Source organism: Melanotaenia boesemani, chromosome 4 (assembly GCF_017639745.1).
Source record: "Melanotaenia boesemani isolate fMelBoe1 chromosome 4, fMelBoe1.pri, whole genome shotgun sequence".
Classification (NCBI taxonomy): Eukaryota; Metazoa; Chordata; class Actinopteri; order Atheriniformes; family Melanotaeniidae; genus Melanotaenia; species Melanotaenia boesemani.
Genome location: NC_055685.1, coordinates 28,945,320 through 28,967,277, shown reverse-complemented (window position 1 = coordinate 28,967,277; position 21,958 = coordinate 28,945,320). Strand labels below are relative to the sequence as shown.

The 21,958-nt window shown below is 45.7% G+C and overlaps 2 protein-coding genes across 2 annotated transcripts in view; both read left to right on the top strand.

Annotated features, from left to right (window-relative positions):
* Window positions 1-516: 516 nt before the first annotated feature.
* Window positions 517-1,735, top strand: LOC121637900 (piggyBac transposable element-derived protein 3-like). The gene is made up of 2 exons (XM_041982252.1): window positions 517-756; window positions 1,182-1,735. The coding sequence occupies exon 2, from the start codon at window positions 1,251-1,253 to the stop codon at window positions 1,683-1,685; it is 435 nt and encodes a 144-aa protein (XP_041838186.1). The 5' UTR covers window positions 517-756; window positions 1,182-1,250; the 3' UTR covers window positions 1,686-1,735.
* A 12,931-nt stretch (window positions 1,736-14,666) lies between these two features.
* Window positions 14,667-21,958, top strand: part of LOC121637832 (complement C3-like) — a 42,658-nt gene continuing 35,366 nt past the window's right edge. The window contains exons 1-3 of the mRNA XM_041982137.1: window positions 14,667-14,778; window positions 16,301-16,499; window positions 17,386-17,548. Of these exons, the coding sequence (XP_041838071.1) occupies window positions 14,684-14,778; window positions 16,301-16,499; window positions 17,386-17,548 (457 nt within the window). The 5' untranslated portion in view covers window positions 14,667-14,683. The remainder of the gene's footprint in view (window positions 14,779-16,300; window positions 16,500-17,385; window positions 17,549-21,958) is intronic.

Here is a 21,958-nt window from a genome sequence, read left to right as displayed (position 1 = left end):
ATTGTGAGTGGAAGCTGCCAATTTAATGCTCACCAAGCACAGGAGAGGGCGCAGCCGACCCTCACGTCGCTGCGTCAACGTCTGCAGTTTCAATGGTATTTTGCTAGGTTGTAAAACGACAGATGGGCGGTGACGACGCGGGCGACGTCATGAAATTAACGTGTACTGGCGGCGACGACGCAGCGGCATACCTTTAAATTATGTGTCAAATCCAAATTAATAATGAACGTGTCTCACCTTATATGGAAAGCCGTTTTAGCCAAAAACGTGCATCCAAATGCGCCTTCTGAGCGCATTAACGACGCATTCTGAACGCGCTCAGAGCACCTTAACCCCCTGAGGCCGAAGATCACGCCGCCGTAATCAGAACATGTGACATTTTTAAAGCCCCATGAGCGCTGCCGTCAACTTTGCTCGACAGAGTGGACTTGAAACTCTCTCCCACTATTTGGCGCCAGTAGACCCCGGAAAACCGGAGAAATGTTTGTTTTCATTTGATAGTAAAATATGTTTTTCCGTGCGTAAATGCGCACTTGCAGTCGTGGAATGGGACGGCGGGCGTTGCATTTCTGTCCATATATTCGCCACTTTACACACAGGGAGAAGTGGTCGAATCAGCTGATACTCTACGTGATGACGTCACCTCAGCGACATCAGAGGGAGCCGCCCAAATCGCGGTCTCGAGAGCCAGTCGTGGGAGTTAGAGGAGGGAGTTAGCAGCACGTAGACGGAGAGCATTGGACAGAGAGATCGAAAGTAAGAATTATTGGAAGACGGAGTGTTTGTGGAGAGAATGAGGAGAACTTTGAATGTACAACAGGCCCTAGTGCTATTTTATGGTGAGGAAGATGAAGATGTTATTTCATCTTCATCGTTCGAGGAGGAGGAGAGCGACGAAGATGACAAGGTTACAGACCCGTCATTTGTGAGTGATGTCGCCATTGATGAGAAGTAAGTCAAACTAAAGATGAATATTTACAGCTTTTCTTTTGTTTATTCCCGTATTTTCACATTATAAATCCGCTTTATATGCATATTACATTATATAGTTACGTAGGTTTATATATATATATATATAGAAGATCAGGGCTGAAATAATATTTAGATTGATTGCTAAATGTTTAGGAAAGTCATTACAAAGAGATGGACATATGGATTTTCCTGATTTTTATTGGGTGAAGGGCAAGGATGGACTCTGGACAGAAAAACAGGTCTCCTGCCCTACCCCAATCATCCCTTACAACAAGCACATGGGTGGTGTTGACTTGTCCGACCAGCTGCTGCAGTACTATTCCACCCACCGCAAATCTGCACGCTGGTACCGCACCCTCTTCTTACACCTCGTGGACATTGCTACCACCAATGCCTACCTTCTCCACTGTGACATCAAAACTGCAAACCAGGAGAAGCCCATGTCACACAAGGACTTCCAAACTGAGCTGGTGGCCCAGCTGTGTGGGGTGGATAGGAGCGGCAGACCAGCCAAGAAAAGCGCAGACCACATTCCCGTTCCCATTGCTGTGGTAACAGACACCAGCCAAAAAGCCACACAAGGACGTAGGAGTTGCCAACGCTGCCACCAAGTAGACAAAAAGAGAAACCTAACCCCTTGGAAATGCAAAGCTTGTGATCTGGCTCTCTGTGTTATTGTGGATAGAAATTGCTTTGCAGAGTGGCATGTGTAAATTAAAAAAAAAAAAAAAAAAAACTACAGCCCATTGTATATAGTGTAAAATATTTGTATATAGTTTGATTATATCTCAATTGTCTCTCAGTGTTACATTTGCACTATTACTTTACAGTTGACTGCACTATTATTTTACAATTTGTTTTTTGAAGAATTGCAGCTGAAGTTTGTGTTTGTTTTGAAGAGTTTCAGCTAAAAACGCCTATGAATATACATGTTTTTCTTGTAAATATTTGTATATAGTATTACTTTATTTCAATTTTACATTTAGATATTCATATTAGAAACCTATATTTAGTTTTCCCAAGTTCCAAAACAGTTGAGTGAGCAAGTTTGTGGTTTTTATTGTAATAAATACCACTTTTTTTCAATTCGAATTTGATGATTTTTGTGTATTTTTTGGTCCAATATGTTGAAAAGTAGGTTGTAGTAAAATAATAACTATCTCTTCATATAGATGAAGTTGTGCCGAAAAAAAAGATACCAAGCATGGGCATGTGAAACTTTTTTTTATGTGGTATATAGAGACAAAATCAAAAGTATTAAAAAACGGCCAAAATAGGCTCAGGATTCATAGGGTTAACTTAGAAAACGTGTTAATTTGTGGTGAATCTTTGCTGAATCGCTCCCATTGGCTGAGGACTCTGGGTTAAGCCATTTCATTGACAATCATGCGGACAGGTTGCAGAAATGCGGAGCTGTTATTCCGAAAATAACCAGCAGATGGCAGCATCCCGTCATTAACAAAACACATGGCGGACGTCCCTTCTGTTTTTAGTGGAAACTGCTATATTTTAAGAGAGATTGTGACTTTAACTTTGTTTTGATAACTTTTCTAGTAGCAAATGTACACTTTATTTTCATAGTATCTAATATATGGTTCTGTTGTAAATATTTTTTATAAACATTCTTATTCAGTTACTCATTTACATTTTATCCTTAGATTTTAGTAACATTCATTATGCTCTGCTTTTAATTAATAGAGCTACATTATTATAGTGCTGCTGAGGTGAAACAGATTAACTAACAACACAGCTTACAGACTCATACAGGGTTACTGAGTCCAACATTTAACAATACTGGGAAAATATCAAGGACCCTTGAAACTGTTCTGGGTGTCCAGCAAGGGAGAAGCTACTGAGAAGATAAGAAATATGCAGAAATAGGGAGGATAAAACTTGTTTTGCAGATTTCATCCAAAGTGGACGCCTGACTGTGTGAAAGGAAAAAAGGAGCCTGGGAAGAAAAGTGACGGAAGAGGAGCACTTTGCAAAAATACACATTCACATGTATGCACACAACATGCACGCACATAGCCACATGCATTGTATCAGTATAAAAGAGGATAACTTAGGTAGGCAGGTCTTTCTGGCTGAACCTGAGGGACTCTGCACTTCCTGTACTAGAGCCCAGCAGCTAATTGCTAAGACGGACCTCCTCTTAAGAGATATGTATTCTTTCTTTTTGCTGGCAAAGAATTCTACTCAATCTTTGGTGGTTTCTGCCTTTCTTTAAAAATGGATTTTTGAACAAACTCCTTCTGATGTAATTTTAACAGGTTGTGGAAAAAATTGAAAGCTTCAGTTCGTAGTTTTTTTTTTTGTTTGTTTGTTTGTTTGTTTGTTTGTTTCGGTGTACATTCTTTCAGGTCTCTCAACAAAATTGTAGGAATAAACACTTATTTATGTCCCCGGCAGGAAATTTTGAACAATAAGGTCAGGATGAAAAAACGTTTAGAATATTGATCTTTATTGTCATTTCAATAAATAAGCTGTGTCATTTCAAGTTACCACATGATATCAAACCCAGGAAAAAATACTAATCCATATATTAATTATTGAATGTCATTACAAACTGTAAAAAAGAAAGAAAAAGGGACAACCCTCCCACATATTCCTGAAATATACATGAACAGACATAGAAAAAGCCTTTAAAACTACCTCTAGCCGACGGTAATTTGCAATGAAATGCAGCAAATTTATGGCAGACAGCAGAAAAAATGATTGGAACGCACCATGCAAATGCAGCGTCCATAGCAACCAACTTAGCAACGATCTCACTAGACATGAAAATCTTTACAAATAAATACTGTTTAGATTTTTTCTTTCAATAAACTAATTTGTTGGACCGTTGGGAATAAGAAGCAACTTTTTCATTGTTGTTTTACTCAGTGACAGTTTAAAATACTTAACTTCCCGTTGTTTCTCCTGAAAATAGGCCAGTGTTGAGAATTTGAGGTCAGTCAGAAGAATTTCATGTAAAACTCTATAAAACCCACAGTATGTGTCACGGATAACTGTGAAGCCTGAACATTATTATGGAGAGAGTGGGGAGGGGGGAATCCCTCGGACACGAGGATGATGTCAGGAAACACCTTGGGGTGCTGCCCCGTTGTGCCTCTCTTCTCCATCCCCATGTACCTTCTCCAGCCCTGAGGTGGCTGACCAGCCCCTCCTGAGTGTGTCCAGGACTAGCCGGAAGCTCAGAGGGAACTAGGCTTTTGCGATGGCAGCACCTAAACTGAGGAATAAGCTGCCTTCAGACAGGTCTCCTCTAGATCTATTTTTAAATCTCTTTTTAAAACCCATCTGCTTAACACCAAATGAGATGTTGACATTTAGATCTGATTTTAGATTAGGCAATGAAATGGCTTAACCCAGAGTCCTCAGCCAATGGGAGCGATTCAGCAAAGATTCACCACGAATTAACACGTTTTCTAAGTTAAGTTTAGAACGTGTTTAGAACGACATGAAGGCACATATTTTACTGAAAGAGGGGACCTTTTTTTAAGCAAAGTGTTTTAAAAACCTTTTTTTCTATATCACGTCATTTTACATAAGATAAGGGAGTTATGCTAGGTGCTGCAGTGTGGAGAGTGGCTGGTTTTTAGGTGGAGTGGCCTGTCAGTTTTCGATTATCAATGTTTTGACTAATTTTGGACTGCATTCATGTATCAACCACATGGTCAATGTTTACGTTTGCGGAGGCTGAACAAATTCTAGCTTGTCCGGACCGTGAGCTCATTGGTTTCCCAACAGGAGGAAGGTAATGGTGTTATTGTCAGGTTTGCTCCTGAAGACCCGGAAATTCAGCCACACGTAGGACAAATGGATTTGAAAAGAATAAGGTTTATTGAGGACCAGGGGATGGAGGGAGTGAAACCAGTTCTGGTTAGCTGGCGGAGTCAGGCAATCCCAGGTCTGTGAGAGAGAATTCCTGAAATGAACTTCAGACAGGAAGTTTAGTCCACAAATCCAAAAGACGTAGTCAGGGCAGGCAACGTTCATTCACAGTGAGGCTCAGTGCAGTACTTATCCAGAGGGACAGGCTATTCCGTGGTCATGCGGGCAAGGGTCAATCCAGGCAGGCACTTGAAGGGATCCGGCAGGGGTCAGGCAAAAGAATATCCACGGACGTGACAGGGTCGATGACAAGGAAGTCTGGAACTAGAAATAACTGGATATCACAAGGTAAGTACTGGTGACCATCTGGCAGGGAAGCAGGGAGTGAAGAGAGTTTAAGTAGGGGAGGGAGCAGGTGAGGGAAATGACAATCAGGACAGGTGTAGGAGATCATCCTGATTGCAGCTCTGCAGAGCAGCTCTGCAACATGACAGTACCCCCCCCTCAAGGGCCGACACCGGACGGCCCACCAGGCATCGACGGATGGGCCCGATGGAAAGCCCGGACGAGGGTGCGATCCACAATGAACCGGGAGGGAACCCAAGAGCGCTCCTCCGGGCCGTAACCCTCCCAGTCGACCAGATACTGCAAGCCCCGACCCCGGCGCCTGGAACGGAGGAGGCGCCGCACAGTGTAAACCAGCCCTCCGTCGAAGAACCGGGCGGGCGGCGGGGACGCGGAGGCGGGAACCAGGTCCGACTCCGACACAGGCTTGATCCGGGAGACATGAAAAGTGGGATGGATCCGGAGGGTCCTGGGCAGGCCCAGACGAACTGACACTGGATTGATGAGTCGGATGATGGGGAAGGGTCCAATGAAGCGAGGAGCCAATTTGCGATTCTCCACCCTCAGCGGAAGGTCCCGGGTAGACAACCACACCCGCTGTCCCAGGGAGTACTCAGGCGCCGGGGTGCGCCTCCTGTTAGCCGCCCTGGAATAAACGGCAGAGGTGGTTAGAAGGGACCTGCGGGCCCGTCTCCAAACCCGCTGGCACCGAAGGGCAGCAGCATGGGCCGAGGGCACCCTGGCATCCCTCTCCTGGACACAGAACACAGGGGGCTGGTAACCAAACACCACGTAGAAGGGAGACAACCCAGTAGAACCAGAGGGAAGAGAGTTGATGGCATACTCCACCCAGGGGAGGTTCTGTGACCAAGAGGCCGGGTCCCGCTCACACAACATGCGGAGCTTGGTCTCCACCTCCTGGTTGACACGTTCGGTCTGGCCATCGGTCTGGGGATGAAAACCTGAAGATAGGTCAACCTGGATGCCCAGCAGGGTACAAAACTCCTTCCAGTACTTGGACACGAACTGGGGTCCTCGATCCGAGACGATACTGGCGGGAAGGCCGTGAAGACGGAACAGCTCCCTGGACAGAATAACCCCGAGGTCCCTGGAAGAGGGCAGCTTAGGAAGAGGAACCAGGTGAGTCATTTTAGAGAAGCGATCGACAATGGTGAGCAAAACAGTGTAAGAGTTGGAAACAGGGAGACCAGTTATGAAGTCCATGGACACATGAGACCAAGGACGACCAGGGATGGGAAGGGGTCGCAGCAAACCCGCAGGGGGTCGACGGGAGGGCTTGGCCTGACAGCAGAGACGGCATGACAACACAAAACCCTTGACGTCCTTGACCAGGGTCTCCCACCAGAAGCGGCCCCGAACCACAGAGAGCGTCTTGTGGAAACCTGGGTGACAGTACAGACGAGAGCTGTGACAGAATGACAATACCTCGGGAACCAGGTGACCCGGAACAAACAGCCTATCCCGGGGGCAGCCGTCCGGAACGGGATGAAGCCGGTGGGAATCCGTGACCTTGTTCTCCAGGGCTAGCCTGGTGGCCGCCAAACGCACAGATGAAGGCAAGATAAACTCCTCCCGATTGGCCATGTGCGCCTTCTCTGGCGGGTCATGGAGCCGGGAAAGCGCGTCGGGCTTCACATTCTTACTGCCCGGCCTGTAAGACAACGTAAAGTTGAAACGACCAAAGAATAGAGCCCACCTGGCTTGTCTCGGATTCAGCCGTTTAGCTGTCTTTAAATACTCTAAATTCTTATGGTCGGTCCACACAATGAAAGGAACAGGCGCCCCCTCCAGCCAATGCCTCCACTCCTCCAGCGCCAGTTTAACCGCCAATAATTCGCGGTTCCCCACATCATAGTTCTTCTCTGCAGCAGACAAGCTCCTAGAAAAGAAGGCACAGGGGTGAGTCTTGTTATCAGGAAAGTGTTGGCTGAGGACAGCCCCAACTCCCGAGTCGGAGGCGTCGACCTCCACAATGAACTGACGAGACGTGTCGGGAGTGAACAGAACAGGGGCCGTGGTGAACAGTTGTTTTAGACACCCAAAAGAGCGGTCAGCCTGGTCCGACCAGGCGAACCGCGCTTTGGACGACGTCAAGGCGTGCAGGGGTGATGCAATGGAGCTGTAATTCCTGATGAATCTACGGTAGAAGTTAGCGAACCCCAGGAACCGCTGAAGCTGTTTTCGACATTGAGGAATGGGCCAGTCCGCAACCGCCTTGACCTTGGATGGGTCCATGACCATGCCCTCCGTGGTGATGATGTACCCCAGGAACGAGGTGGTGTTCTGATGAAACTCACACTTCTCCGCCTTGATGTACAGTTTGTTCTGTAGTAGACGGAGGAGAACAGCTCGAACATGCCGCCTGTGAGAAGAGAGATCCTTTGAGAAAACCAGGATATCATCCAGATACACGAATACGAACTGACCGATCATATCTCTCAGGACATCATTAACTAAAGCTTGGAAGATAGCAGGGGCATTGGTTAGGCCGAACGGCATCACGAGGTATTCGTAATGCCCGTTGGGTGTATTAAACGCAGTTTTCCATTCGTCTCCCTCCTTGATCCGAACGAGGTGATAGGCATTACGGAGGTCCAGCTTTGTGAAAACAGTAGCCCCTTGAATCTGCTCAAACGCAGTGTTCATGAGAGGAAGTGGATAGCGGTTCTTTACAGTGATGTCATTTAAGCCCCTGTAGTCAATGCACGGTCGCAGAGAACCGTCCTTCTTCTCGACGAAGAAAAACCCTGCTCCGGCAGGAGATGAAGATGCCCGGATGATTCCTGCCTCCAGCGAGTCGTTGATGTAATCCTCCATGGCTTGTCTTTCTGGTCCAGACAAGGAATACAGCCGACCCCGGGGTGGAAACGTGCCAGACATCAGTTCAATGGAGCAGTCGTATGGTCGATGAGGTGGAAGAGAGGTGGCGCAATGTTTGTTGAAGACCTCACGGAGGTCGTGATATTCTCGGGGAACTGCAGCCAGGTTGGGAAACTCCTCCTGAAACCTCCCAGGATCCTTACAGGAGTTAGAAGCAGTGCGAAGACAGGTGGACAGACAATTCGCGGACCAACCCAGAATCTCTCCTTTGTTCCAGTCTATATGTGGGTTATGGTTACGTAACCAGGAAGCCCCCAAAATCATGGGAACGTCAGGTGAGTGGATGAGCAGGAAACTCACGTGTTCATGATGGTTTCCCTCCATGACCAGGGTTAAGGGAACAGTCTGTTGAGTTATGCGATGCAACACATGACCGTCAAGAGCCAACACCTTTATTGTGCTGGGTGTGGGTTGGGTCTGTATGTCTAGAACCTTTGCCAGGTTAATGTCCATGAATTCAGTATCTGCGCCCGAGTCAATGAATGCAGATGCTTTTCTCGACTGCCCATTTATTTGTAACCGGACTGGAACAGAAAACATGGGTGTGGAGGCCAATAATCTCCTCTGGCTCAGTAGGCGCCTCACTCTACCTACCGAGTCAGTTCTTTTTAGCGAACACCGCAGGGCCTGGTGCCCGCCCTCTCCACAGTAGAAACAGAGACCCTCCCTGAGGTGGCGGTCCTTCTCCCGGGAGGAACGTCTGGTCCGCCCCAGCTGCATGGGTTCCCCTGTTGTCGTGGTGGACGAACGAGAAGGGGCGGGGTCAGGTGGACGACCAGGAAGTCCCTCCCTGGTATAGGGCTGGCTACGTTGATGCGCCCGGTCTTTCTCCCTCTGCCGTTCCTGCCGCCTCTGGTCGATGCGGGTAGCGAGTGTCTCCAGGTCCGCCAGGTTCCTGGGGGCGTCCCTGGTAGCCAACTCATCCTTTATCTCCTCATTCAGACCCTGGTAGAACGCATCACAGAGTGCTTCCTCATTCCAGCGACTGTCAGCGGCCAGTGTGTGGAAGTCGATGATGTAATCTGCGACGTGTCTGTTGTCCTGTCACAGCGTCAACAACCCGCGAGCGGCCTCCCTCTCGGGTAGAATGGGGTCGAACACTCTGATGAGTGCCTTGGCGAAGTCTCTATACACGTAGCACCGAGGGGAGTCGCTCTGCCACTCAGCCGTTCCCCACAGCCTGGCTTTACCGGACAGCAGGGATATCACGTAGGCGACTCTGGCTCGGTCGGAAGGAAAAGCTGAGGGCTGAAGCTCGAATTGGATTTCACATTGAGTCAAAAATGGACGACACTGAGCGCGCTCACCTGTGAATACCTCTGGAGGACTGAGACGCGGCTCCCGGGAGGGCTGAACAGGGTGAGCAGGGATTACTGTGGGAGTCGGAGCAGACGGGGAGTCTGGAGGACCTGCAGATGCAGACAGGTTAGTGAGCAGAGACAATAAATACTGCATGTGGTTCTCCAGCTTGGTGATGGACGTCTCTACACATGAGCGCCATTCCTGCGTGGGCGACGGGTCCATATTGGCCAGATGGTTCTGTCAGGTTTGCTCCTGAAGACCCGGAAATTCAGCCACACGTAGGACAAATGGATTTGAAAAGAATAAGGTTTATTGAGGACCAGGGGATGGAGGGAGTGAAACCAGTTCTGGTTAGCTGGCGGAGTCAGGCAATCCCAGGTCTGTGAGAGAGAATTCCTGAAATGAACTTCAGACAGGAAGTTTAGTCCACAAATCCAAAAGACGTAGTCAGGGCAGGCAACGTTCATTCACAGTGAGGCTCAGTGCAGTACTTATCCAGAGGGACAGGCTATTCCGTGGTCATGCGGGCAAGGGTCAATCCAGGCAGGCACTTGAAGGGATCCGGCAGGGGTCAGGCAAAAGAATATCCACGGACGTGACAGGGTCGATGACAAGGAAGTCTGGAACTAGAAATAACTGGATATCACAAGGTAAGTACTGGTGACCATCTGGCAGGGAAGCAGGGAGTGAAGAGAGTTTAAGTAGGGGAGGGAGCAGGTGAGGGAAATGACAATCAGGACAGGTGTAGGAGATCATCCTGATTGCAGCTCTGCAGAGCAGCTCTGCAACATGACAGTTATTTATGCAGCTGGACAGCCGGGGTTTTACTTTTGCTGCAGCTACGAAAAACGTGGTTGTATGTAGAACAGAGGATCCTCATCCCAGCAATATGATGGGATTTAAACATGGAATGCCGAAGCAAGAAGCAGCTGGTTCCTGTGTGCAGCTGCCAACATCAGCTTCTGATCGTGCAGCCGGTGGAGAGAAAGTCACGGATCCGTCAGAGACACAGTTCTACAAAAACGTCAGACCTGTAACTTGGTAAGTCTTTTTTTCTAACCTTTGCTAATTAGCAACTCGGTAAATATAATGATTTAGATTTGAGAAGTGATGTGACAGGAACAGGTTGTTAAAGAGCAGTGCAGCATGTAACACCCAGGCTAATAACGTGTCGGGACCCTTCGGTTCAACCAAAAGACCCGCCTACCTAAGTTAGCCTCCTCGTTTATAGTGATACAAAGCATTGTGGCTATGTGCGTGCATGTAGTGCGCATTCATGTGAATGTGTATTTTGCAAGGTGGTCCCTCCTTCTTCCGGAAATTTGATTCCTCCAGGTCCTCCTTTTGGGGTAGGTCAGAGCTGAAAGGAAAGAAGATGCTATGCTCTGCTTTGCTATCTTTTTCTGCCTTTCTACTGACTCCCTTCCTCCATTCCCACAATATTCACACAAAGGCTGCTCTTTAATAATTTTCTGAGTTACTGTGAATTCCGTTCTGCTTGAAGGGAATAGATAAGTAAGGAGATACAACAATATTTACAACCACTCCCTACTGGACATCCAGAACATTTTCAAGGTCCCTGTTATTTTCTCAGTATTGAACTCAGTAACCCTGTATGAGTTTGTGTCCTGTTTGTGAATGCATTATCTGTAAGCTGCGAAGGAATAATAATAATTAAGCTGTTTTCACCTCAGCACCACTATATAATGTAGCTCTATTAATTAAAATCAGAGCCTAATGAATGTTACTAAAATCTAAGGATAAAATGTAAATGAATAAATGAATAAGAATGCTTATAAAATATTGCAACACTGTTAACTATATTTATAGCTTACTGATTTTGTTTGCAGCGAATAGTTTTTACAGGTGTTATGTTTGCAAGAATTTGTGAAGCATTGCCTGTAAAGAAGCTGGAGATGAATGACTTTATTGACTGGTATTTTTGTTTGTTATTCAGTTGCCAAATCTTTTGGATTGCTTCATCCTTTAATGTAAATTTAATAACTACTGATGTGACCCAGTCACCTCAAACCACAGCTGAATGGAAACAACAAGACCTGGCCGTCACCTTCCACTCAGCTGTGGTTTACCAGCCTTAGCAATAGCATTTTTTTTATTTATTTTAATAAAATTTTTATGCAGAATAAGACAAGATGTAAAAAAAAAAAAAAAAATTCAGCTCTCCTTGACCTCCATTTTAGCATGTTTAATAAAATTTAGTCTGCTGGTTGGACAGTTAAAGCAGCCACTGAATGTATGATATAATAGTGATAATAAATATGATCTAAAATGTTGTTTCCTTCTCCCAGCCTACGCTTTGACCCTAATAGAGTCTCTGAGAGTAGAATACTCCAGATCACCACCGACTCGACCAGACTGCAGCATGGTCATCTCCTCTGTACCCGCTTCCCTTTTTTTTTACATTACAGTTTTTATGCTTTAGACAATTGCACTTGTTGCAATGACAAATAAAGTTCTATTCTAATTGTCTGTTTTTGGCTCAAAATAAATCTGTAAAAAATCTACATTAGATCGTACGTTACATTTAACAATTTTGAAAACCCATTCGATAGCTTCATTACATAAAAAATTAATGAAATGATTCAGAGAAATACAAGCTTGTGGAGATAGGAGAAATAAACAAGCATTTATGGTAAGACACCTTAGTTTACATTCCAATATTAAAAAGTTTTTGTGATACAATTCTGACAAACTGCAGGGGGAAATGCCTTCATCTTGTAAAACAATCAATAAGCGAGGTTGTGTGGTGGAAGTTACTGTAAGCCACATTAATTGTTCCTCAAACAACCAACCTGTTACAGATTCAGTTGTACTGAAATGACCTTGAAACGTCAAACACTGTGTTCTTAATGCAGTGTCCAAAAAGTAAGTCTTCTTTTTGTCCTCAGAAATCTGCCAAAATTGAACTGTGCTTAAAGTGAAATGTCCGTAAATAAGATATTAAAATACATGTTTAAAATCCTGTCCTACAGCCACAGATAAATGACACCAAGATACTGGAGTGCCTCGCCCTTAACTTGCCACTGAAAAAGTTCACAGCGCTATTTGACAGATAACTGTAGACAACTTGGGAATGCAGACAATTCCAGGTTTCACAGTCTGTGGTTGGACTTGTCTTCTGTTCTTGATTGAAAAAGATTAGTCCGGAACATTTATGAGAATGACCACAAGTTAATTTTGCTTGGAAAGATGATTATGAAATGCATTCTGTTTTAAACTCCAACTAAACTTTATTTCTATGGCATTTTATAAACAGTTGACCAAAGTGCTTTACATCAAGATTATAATATATATAAAAACTTGATCAAGTGGTAAAAGCAGATTAAAGAGTAATAAAACAGTAATAAAAAGGTCACAAAGAAAAGCTCATTAAAAAAAAAAATCATCCCCATTTGGTCTACAGTTCTTGTATGTTTGCCAGGATTTTTCTTTCAGTAGTGGCTTAGTATGAGAAAGTTACTGACAGAATATCTCTGAAAAGAAACATTCCTTTGATATTTGTTTAGTTGCATATAAATTTGGTTCTTGTATGAGGCAGTCCCCCGGCCTAAGAAGATAAAAAAATATCTACATCATTGCTCGGGGCTCAGGAGATGATGTCATCCTGAGCCCAGCGTTGCATTTGCTTTACCTGTGGCCTGAACTCTGAATAAATTTCTAATGATTTTGTACAGATCCTCTCCTGATTTTGTTCGCGGACTTCCCAAAAAAAAAAAATAAATAAATAAAAAATCGGGTTAACATTATATAAAAGGGAAATGGCTGATTGACCAAAATAAAGATTTTAATATCTAATGAACTGAATCTTTAGTTGAATTTTAAAAGGTAATTTTTAAAGTAAAATCTGTGGATCTCAGAGGGTCACAAAGTGAGATTGTAATTTAGCTGTTTAATCTTGAAGCAAAAGTTTAGAAAATTACAGTGTCATATAAAAACAGAAAGAAAATACACATATGCGCACAATATATTGTTAAAATCTTTATCTAAAAAGGTAAAAAAGCAAATCTCCAGAAAACCAAAGAAAAAAATATGAGGTGGCGACGTTATCCATACGTTGGAGTGAGGCGGTGTAAGTCACACATTGGTGTGTGCAACTCAGCTACTCAAACGTACACGTCACACGACAGTCTCCTTAGGCAGGTAATCCGTGGCACTAACCACTCACCATAGAGCTGGAGGCGAGGCAAGGTTGTTTGGAGCCTCGCCTCCTTCTGGGCACCACACCGGTCTATGCAAACCCATGAGACGTGGGTCTGCCGGGAGGTGTCCAGACCACCAGTCTGTAGCTCCCAGAATGGAGACCTCTCAGATACGCCAATCTAGCCAGCTCACCAGCTCTGCCAATGTGATGTAGGGATGGCCCACTGGGTACATGTGTGGTCAGTCTATTCTGTCACGATGAGGTGGGGGTGAGGACCCAAGTGCAGGCTTAAAGAGGAGGGAGGCAGATGGGTGCCGGTAAAAGGTTTTAATAAAGTAAAACTAAACTCAATATAACAAAAGACTCTGGAGGCAAAACCCTGACATGGCACAAACTACATCTAACAGTAAACAACAAACAATGAACTGACAAGAAAGAACTGAAACAAATGGCTTAAATACACTGAAGGACTCACTAGGGACAGGTGAGGTGAATGAACAAATCAACCCAGGTGAACTAATGAACAGGACTCAGAAAACAACACAGGACTAAACATGGAAAGCTAAACCATAAATACAAAAACCCAGAACGTAAACCAAGAAAATGACGATAAACCCAAGAACATAAATCAAGAACATGACAAAAACCAAGAATATAAACACTGATTAAAAAAAAAAAAAAAAAAAAAAAAAAAAAAACCTTTGGGTATTAATGAAATTGCCTTAACCTTGACTGAAAACTCAGACTTGGCCCACACAGAGCAAGTTAACCCAGAGGTTCTTTGTAGACAGATTTAATTGAACCTCCCTTCTCGGACAAGCTCCAGGACTAAAGACTGGACTGGGGATGCAACACAGAAACCATCTACAAGAAAGAACAGAGCAGACTGTTTCTTGAAGAATGACAATAAATGACAGTGAAATTACAAGAAATTAAAAATGCTCAACTAAGGTCAGCGTTCAGCATAGTTTGTTGAACTATTGATTTTTATTATCTGTGAAAGCTGCTGACTTGTGTCTCAATCAAGTAATTTAGTAATTTGTAGATACTGAAATCTGTGTATTTATCTGTCCTAACTGGAAGTGACTGAACGCGCAGGAGGAGCAAACAACTGTAAGTGGATAAAAGAGCGTCACAGAGGACGAGTCTGTACAGACAGCAGACATGGCATCAGGTAGGAGGATGAGATGGATCCAGCTGCTGCTGGTGGCCTGTGTGTCATATTCCTCTCTGGTGTCTCCAGCAACTGGATCCCAATTGTAAGTAGTCCTACCCACCTTTGCACATTTTCCCTGCATTTAAAGCCATTTAAAACTGACAGATTAAAAACAACTGAACCATATTCTTCATTCCATAAATGTATTATTTTTCTTCCTTGTTATGATACATACAAGTGTCATACATTAATGTTTAGTTATAGTGTAGTGACAAAATGTGTTAACAAGTCACAACAAATTTTATGTTTTGCATTGCATACTTATACTTTTATTATGTCACTTTGAATAATTTTTAAGATAAAACTTGAAGTTGTACTACTATACTGTTTGTGGTAATAACAGCCAGTCAATGATTTGTATTCTGTATCTTCTCCCTTACTTCGAAACATTTTATATTTACATATTTAACCCCCCTCCAAAAAAAACCAAGTCTTTTTATAAATATTGAGACACAGCAGATACAATCATACTGACATATTTGTCTGCACTTCTAGATGCATCTCCTGACAACAATGTCGGTCCACAACAGACTTAAAAAATTGCACCATCTTATGTTTTTTGTACTTGTTTGCATTTACAGTAAAATGTCTTATGATTTTTTGGTGTGCTTTCAACATTCTTCTACATTCTCACTATATGGAGACATTTAACTGCCAAGTATTCCTATAAAAAGAAGTAAAATGGATTTCATGTTTTCTTGTGAGACTGGGCTGATTTTTGTCGTGCCTCAGAGGAGTATGTATTGTTTTGCTTTACATGAGAACAAATAACATAGAGCCTATAAATGACACCATGTTTAAATGACAAATCCGATTTTTAATCAAATCTTAAATGTGCAAAAATGTGCATCACCAACAAAAGAATAATCTGTGACATTTAGGGTAACTATTTGCATAACTGAATGAACTTTGGTCCTTCAGTTGCAAGTAAATTGCAACATATATAATTTTAAGTTTGTTTAGTGGTGCATTACACCAGACTCAGCAAACAGAGATCAGTTTTGTTGACCCAATAATAGACCTTGGTCCAGTTTATTACTTCACTTTTGTTTGTCAAGTAAGTATTGGAAGATATGTTCTCCATTCTGTATTTTAACTCAATATGTTTTTAACCAATTAACTGAGATCTGTAGGAACTCCAAGAGAAAACAAATTTGGCTGTTTTTCCCTCTTGGTGTTAATTGTAAAGGAATGCCATGCGGTACATGTTTGTGAATGCAGCATTTGACCCCTCTAGTCTAGACATGTCTCTTCAAAGAACCATGAAATATTTAGTTGGGCCATAACAAAACTAGGAGGGATTACATTTATTTTTCATTTCAGCTTTTTAAAGGAATGCTTTGCTTAGTTTGCATAGCTTGCAACACCTCTCAGCTTCACAATTTACATGCTTGTAAATTTAAAGTTTGGAGAAGATATGTGGTGTTTTATGTCCTATTTCCCAATAAAAAATGTGAGTTCATTTTATAAATAAATATTTAAACGAATGAATAAATCCTAATACCCTAAAGAACAGCTTGATTTTCTCTCTACAAAGCAATACTCTGTGTGTGGCCTTTCTTCAGGGAAGTGATGTCTGCTCCCAGTATACTGCGAGTAGGAACACCAGAAAAGATCTTTGTTGAGATACAAGACTATGCCGGTCAAGATGCCAAAAACGTTAACATCCTTGTGAAGAACCATCCAACTAAAGACAGACTTCTGACATCCACACAAGTGACTCTCACCAGAGCAAACAACTACCAGGGTTTTGGAGGAATTACGGTAATACACTGTTGAACTCCTTAAAACTTAATTTTATTTTTCACAGCTACTTTTTGTTTTTGTTGCTGTTTCAGGTTGTACTGTAAGATCTGTTTCATTGTTTATTATTCAGCTTGTAGTGTATTATGGAATATTCTAGCAAGTGTATGTGAGTGAAATGACCTGGAATTATATAAATTGCAATATTGATTACTTTTGGCTATTTTTATTTATTTTTCTTTTTTTAATTAACAACCTTTATAATAAATAAGCCTAAAATGTTATAATATACTTTATAAAAGCAATATCTGTAGAAAATTTATAGAGCACAGACCTACAACCGAACTAAGTAGGACTGGATTCTTGTTGCAGCACAGTCATCTTTTCCTAAACTTTCACAAATATCTCCTACCATCTTTTTTTTCACCACATGATGTTTCCAAATGAGGTCAATTACTTAGGAGAAGATTATAATAAAAGAAAAGATTGTTCTGTATGTTATAACCCCGTCTTAAAAGGCTAAAGTGAATTATGTTCAAATAACAAGTAGAACAAAGTAAAAGGAGACTAAGAGGTTCGTCCTTGCCACCACACCGGTCTACAACAAATCTTTGTTGTACGAAAGCCAGGAGCGGCATGGCTCAGTGGGTAGAATGGTCATCCTGTAGCCCCAGGGTTGCCGGTTCGATCCCGGCCCGGAGAGCTCATGTTGAAGTGTCCCTGAGCAAGACACTGAACCCCTAATTGCTCTTGATGGGTCGTGGTTGAGCGCCTTGCAGCCAGCTTCTGCCATCACTGTGTGAATGTGTGTGTGAATGGGTGAACGTGACATATATGTAAAGCGCTTTCGATAAAAGCGCTATATAAATACAGACCATTTCAATCCATATTTTCGCTCTATTCTCAGATTCCTGCTGGAGGATTCAGTAACGATCCCAAGGTGAAGCAGTACGTTTACCTTCAAGCAGATTTCCATGGCCAGATGCTGGAGAAGGTTGTGTTAATCACTTTCCAGTCTGGCTACATTTTTATCCAGACCGACAAAACCATCTATACTCCCGCTAGCAAAGGTGAGTCCATAACTCTGGAAAAGTAGACAAAATGCAAAAAATAAAAATATTATTATTGTTGTTGTTGATGTTGTTATTTAATCTGGAAGAACTGTTTCAGATTTAATTCTTTTTTTTTTTTTTTTTTTTTTTTTTTGCAACATCCTGGTAGAATAGAAGACCATTTTAGTGAGATGAAAAAGGGGGCTATAAAATAGAACAAAACACAATTAAATTTAAACACTTCATTAATTTAATATATTTAGATATTTACAAAGATGCAGCTAAAATTAAAATATAAACAGCCAAAGAAGACATGATGGGCTGGCAGTCTGGTGGTTAGCAGAATTGTTCTTTGAAAAGGTCTATGATAAAAGCTTTAAAAGAAAAGTGTCTGGCCTTAGCCTTTTGTAAGGCATTCCGGTCTCTTGCTGCAGCAGATTGAACGTACAGCTAACCTAAAGAGGAATGAGTGTTTGAGACTATCTTTTTTTTTTTTTTTTTTTTTTTTTTTTAACCTGTCTTGTCCAGCATCGTTGCAAACAGAATGATTGTCTGGCTGCCGTCTGGTGCTGGGCAATTTTACTCTATCAAGCAGGGATTTATACTACATGTATAAAGTCCCTCTTGATGACATGAGAAACTTTATTAAATCAGACTCTTAATGCTGGACTCGACCGGAGGGGACAGAGAGAGAGAGAGAGAAAAGAAAGTAGAGAGAAGAGGGAGGGGAGAGAGAGGGACAGAAAGGGTGTGGGGAGTGCGGGTGGGGACTTGAAACATCATACAGAAGACCATGTAATCCATACTACTTACAACATATATAGCTAAGATCATCCTAGCCAGTAGGTCATTACACAACTAGTTGATAATAGTAACAATAATAATAATAAGAGTAAGAGTAATAATAATAATAAGAACAGAAATAATAAAAAAAAGAAAAAAAAATATGATAATAGATATAAGTGAAACTGCTGTATTCAAGAACACGCGCAGAGAAACCTGTGTGGATGTGTTGGAGAACTCGGCCACACGGCGACGCAAAGACTGTGTGGAGACGTTCAGGAAGGAGTGACCATGCAGAGTGATCATGCAGATGCCACCTCACTTGAACAGAGGCCAGAGTCAGGCCAGCGGTCCCGAGACCCAGGCCACCAGCCCCCCCGCAGGCAACAGATCCCGACCGGTCCACAGAGACGACCACTCGCCCGCCCAGGAAGGCAGCAGCAGGAGACCCCAGCAGGAGCCGCCCCGCGGACACAGGGCACCGGCCCCGGCGGGCCGAGGCCAGCAGTCCCCGACCCCCCCGGGCACCGGCCGCCCGGGACAGATGGGGCAGAGGGCCCGGGCCCAGGAGCGCAGGGACACCCCCCTCCCCCACAGGCCGAGGGCCAGCACGCCACCCGGGGGGACCCGGCCCGCTCAGACGGCCACCACCAGAGGCCAGCCCCACACCCCAGCGCCCAGCCGCACACCCCGAGAACCAGTCCTGCCCCCCCCCCAGACCAACACACACACACACAAACACACACACTCTCCTTCCACTCCTCCATTCACCCTCATGCATACACCATTCAACCCTCACATACTCTGTCCTCCCACACACACACACCATCCTTCCACCACCCATCCTTCCACACACACACCATCCTTCCTCCCACACACTCACCATCCTTCCACCATACACTCTCCCACACCTACCCCATCCTCCCACACACACATCATCCCTCCACCACTCATCCTCCCACACATACACCATCCTCCCTCTCATACACCATTCATCCACCTTCACACCTCCCACACACACACACACACACCATCCTTCCACTACCCATCCTCCCACACATACATCATTCTCCTACACATACACCGTCCTCCCTCTCCTACACCAAACATCCACCTTCACGTACCCCATCCTCCCACACACACACACCACCCCTCCATCACCCACTCTCCCAAACATACACCACTCCCCCACACACACACCATCCTCCCTCCCATACACCATCCATCCTCCCGCACACACACCATCCTTCCACCATCCATCCTCCCACACACTCCCCCATCCCTGCACCATACATTCTCCCACACATACCCCATCCTCCCACACATACATCATCCCTCCACCATTCATCCTCCCACACCCACACCACCCCCCCTCCCACACACCACGCATCCACCTCCACACACCCCACCCTCCCACACACCATCCCTCCACCACCCATCCCCCCACACCCACACCCCTCTCCCACCCCCCCAACACACACACACACAAACACCATCCCCCCACCACCATCCTCCCGCCACCCCACGCCGCGGGGGGACAGCCCCAGCCAGGAGGCGAGGAGACACGAGCCAGGCCCCCACCCCCCCACCCCGCCCCCCACTCCCCACCCCCAAAACAGCACCTTCCCCCCAGGGCCAGCAGCCAAAACCCCCCGGGACAGCCCGCCTACGCCCCGGGCCAACGCGACAGGCCACCCGGCCCGCCCCGCCCCCGGGCCATCCATGGAGACCGGGGCGCCTGAAGACCCCATCCCCCCTCCCTCCCCCACTAGTGATGGAATATATTATGTGCTGTTTGCAATTAAAAAAAGAGGGTTAAAATTGGGGGGCAGTAACTGCATTGAGGAGGGGGCGGGGCCACCTGAGCAGTCCCACCCACCTGACCTCGCATGTTCCACCCCCCAAAACGTGTTTGTATGTTGCAAATGTTATTTGTGCTCAGTGACTAAGTGGAATTAAAAGCTGGGAGGCATGCTGCTGCTCGGCGAAGCAACGGGGCCACTATGATGACCCCCCTGCCCCGCCCAGCGCAACAAGCACACCTCCCACAGCCCTACCTGTGTATGTAGTGAAGAGTGGGGGAGGGGAGGGGTCAGGAGATGTAGGTCCAGAGGGGAGTAAGCCTCCCCCCTGGAAGACGACCCGCCAGTGGCTTAGGGCACCCCCGTCCCCCGCCGGCCCCGAAGGGCGTCACAGGCCCGGAGCAGGCACCCCAACCCAGGCATGCCACGAACCCCCCCAGGGGCCAGCCACCAGCCCAAGGGGCCACTTTCCTCTTTCTGAGTGGGAGGGGGGCGAGGCAAAGGAAGGGAACCCCAGGCCCACGCCCCCAACACCCGGCCAGGGCGCCCCCCAGAGGACACGTCCTAACCCCCTGCAAACGCACACACACTCTTTTTTTTTTTTTTTTTTTTTTTTTTTTTCCCCCAGCCACTCACACACCCTCTCACACACCTCTATACACCAACACCTCAATACGTGCACATACCTCCACACACACACTTCACGCACATACCTATAAACACACACACCGGTGCCCACATACACACACACTCTCATACCCCTCCATACACATACACCACTACACACGCACTCACATACATACCTGCATATACACACAAGCACCTCCATACATACTCACGCCTCCACCCACTCCTTCACTCCTCCACACACACCTCGACCTCCACGTGCACACACTCATATATACACACCTTCACACACACCCACACACACATCCCACATAGACCTCCACACACACACCCGCACACCACTCACACACACATACACGCACACACCTAGACCTTTATACACACCCACACACACATACAGCACACACATCCCTCTACACCCACCCACACACCAGCATACCTACAGACACACACACATACACACCCACCTATATACAAACACACCCCCACCCAGGTTCCGGGGCTGCGACCAAGCACCAGGGCACGGACCAACCCCCGGCACGGCACATCCGGACGGGCCCAGCCCCCCCCAGCAGCGGCAGACCCCCCACCCCCAGGAGAGGGGGGAGACCCGACACCCCAGAGCCCGGGGCCCCCACCCGGCCCACCCCGGGCCCGACCGGCCACCCGGCCAGGGGCCGACAGACACCGACCCAGGCACCCCGGCAGCCACCCCCCACCGCCACGAGGCAGCCCCACCCCGGGGCCCACCCAATGCCACCCGCCCAGACCGGAACCCCCAGCCGACCCAGCAGCGGAGCAGCCGAGATCCCCACCCAGGAGACAACCGGAGACCCGAAGCCACCAGGGACCCCCCACCCATATCCACCCCCATCCCAGCGAAGCCGCAATCCTCCACCTACATTAGGTGATGTAGCCAGTCACAGGGGACCAGAGGGAATGAAAGTCATCTGATTGGTTCCTGGAGGAGGCAGACATTGTCTCAATGCTGATGTGATCTAACAGGAGATTTCTAAACTGCTGGATAGACAAATTATTCTTATCTTTCCAGTTCACAAGAATAGTTTTCTTTGCGATGCATAAGACTGCGAGGACCAAGTTTATGGAGTGTATTCCTATGTTAGTGTCACCCAGGTCGCCCAGTAGGCAAAGTGTGGGGTTTGCAGAAAAACTGGTTTTAAACCATTTTGAGAGATCTTCACACACCTTAATCCAG

Coding starts and splice junctions, on each gene's coding strand:
- LOC121637900 (XM_041982252.1), top strand. CDS start 1,251: ATGGGTGGTGTTGACTTGTCCGACCAGCTGCTGCAGTACTATTCCACC.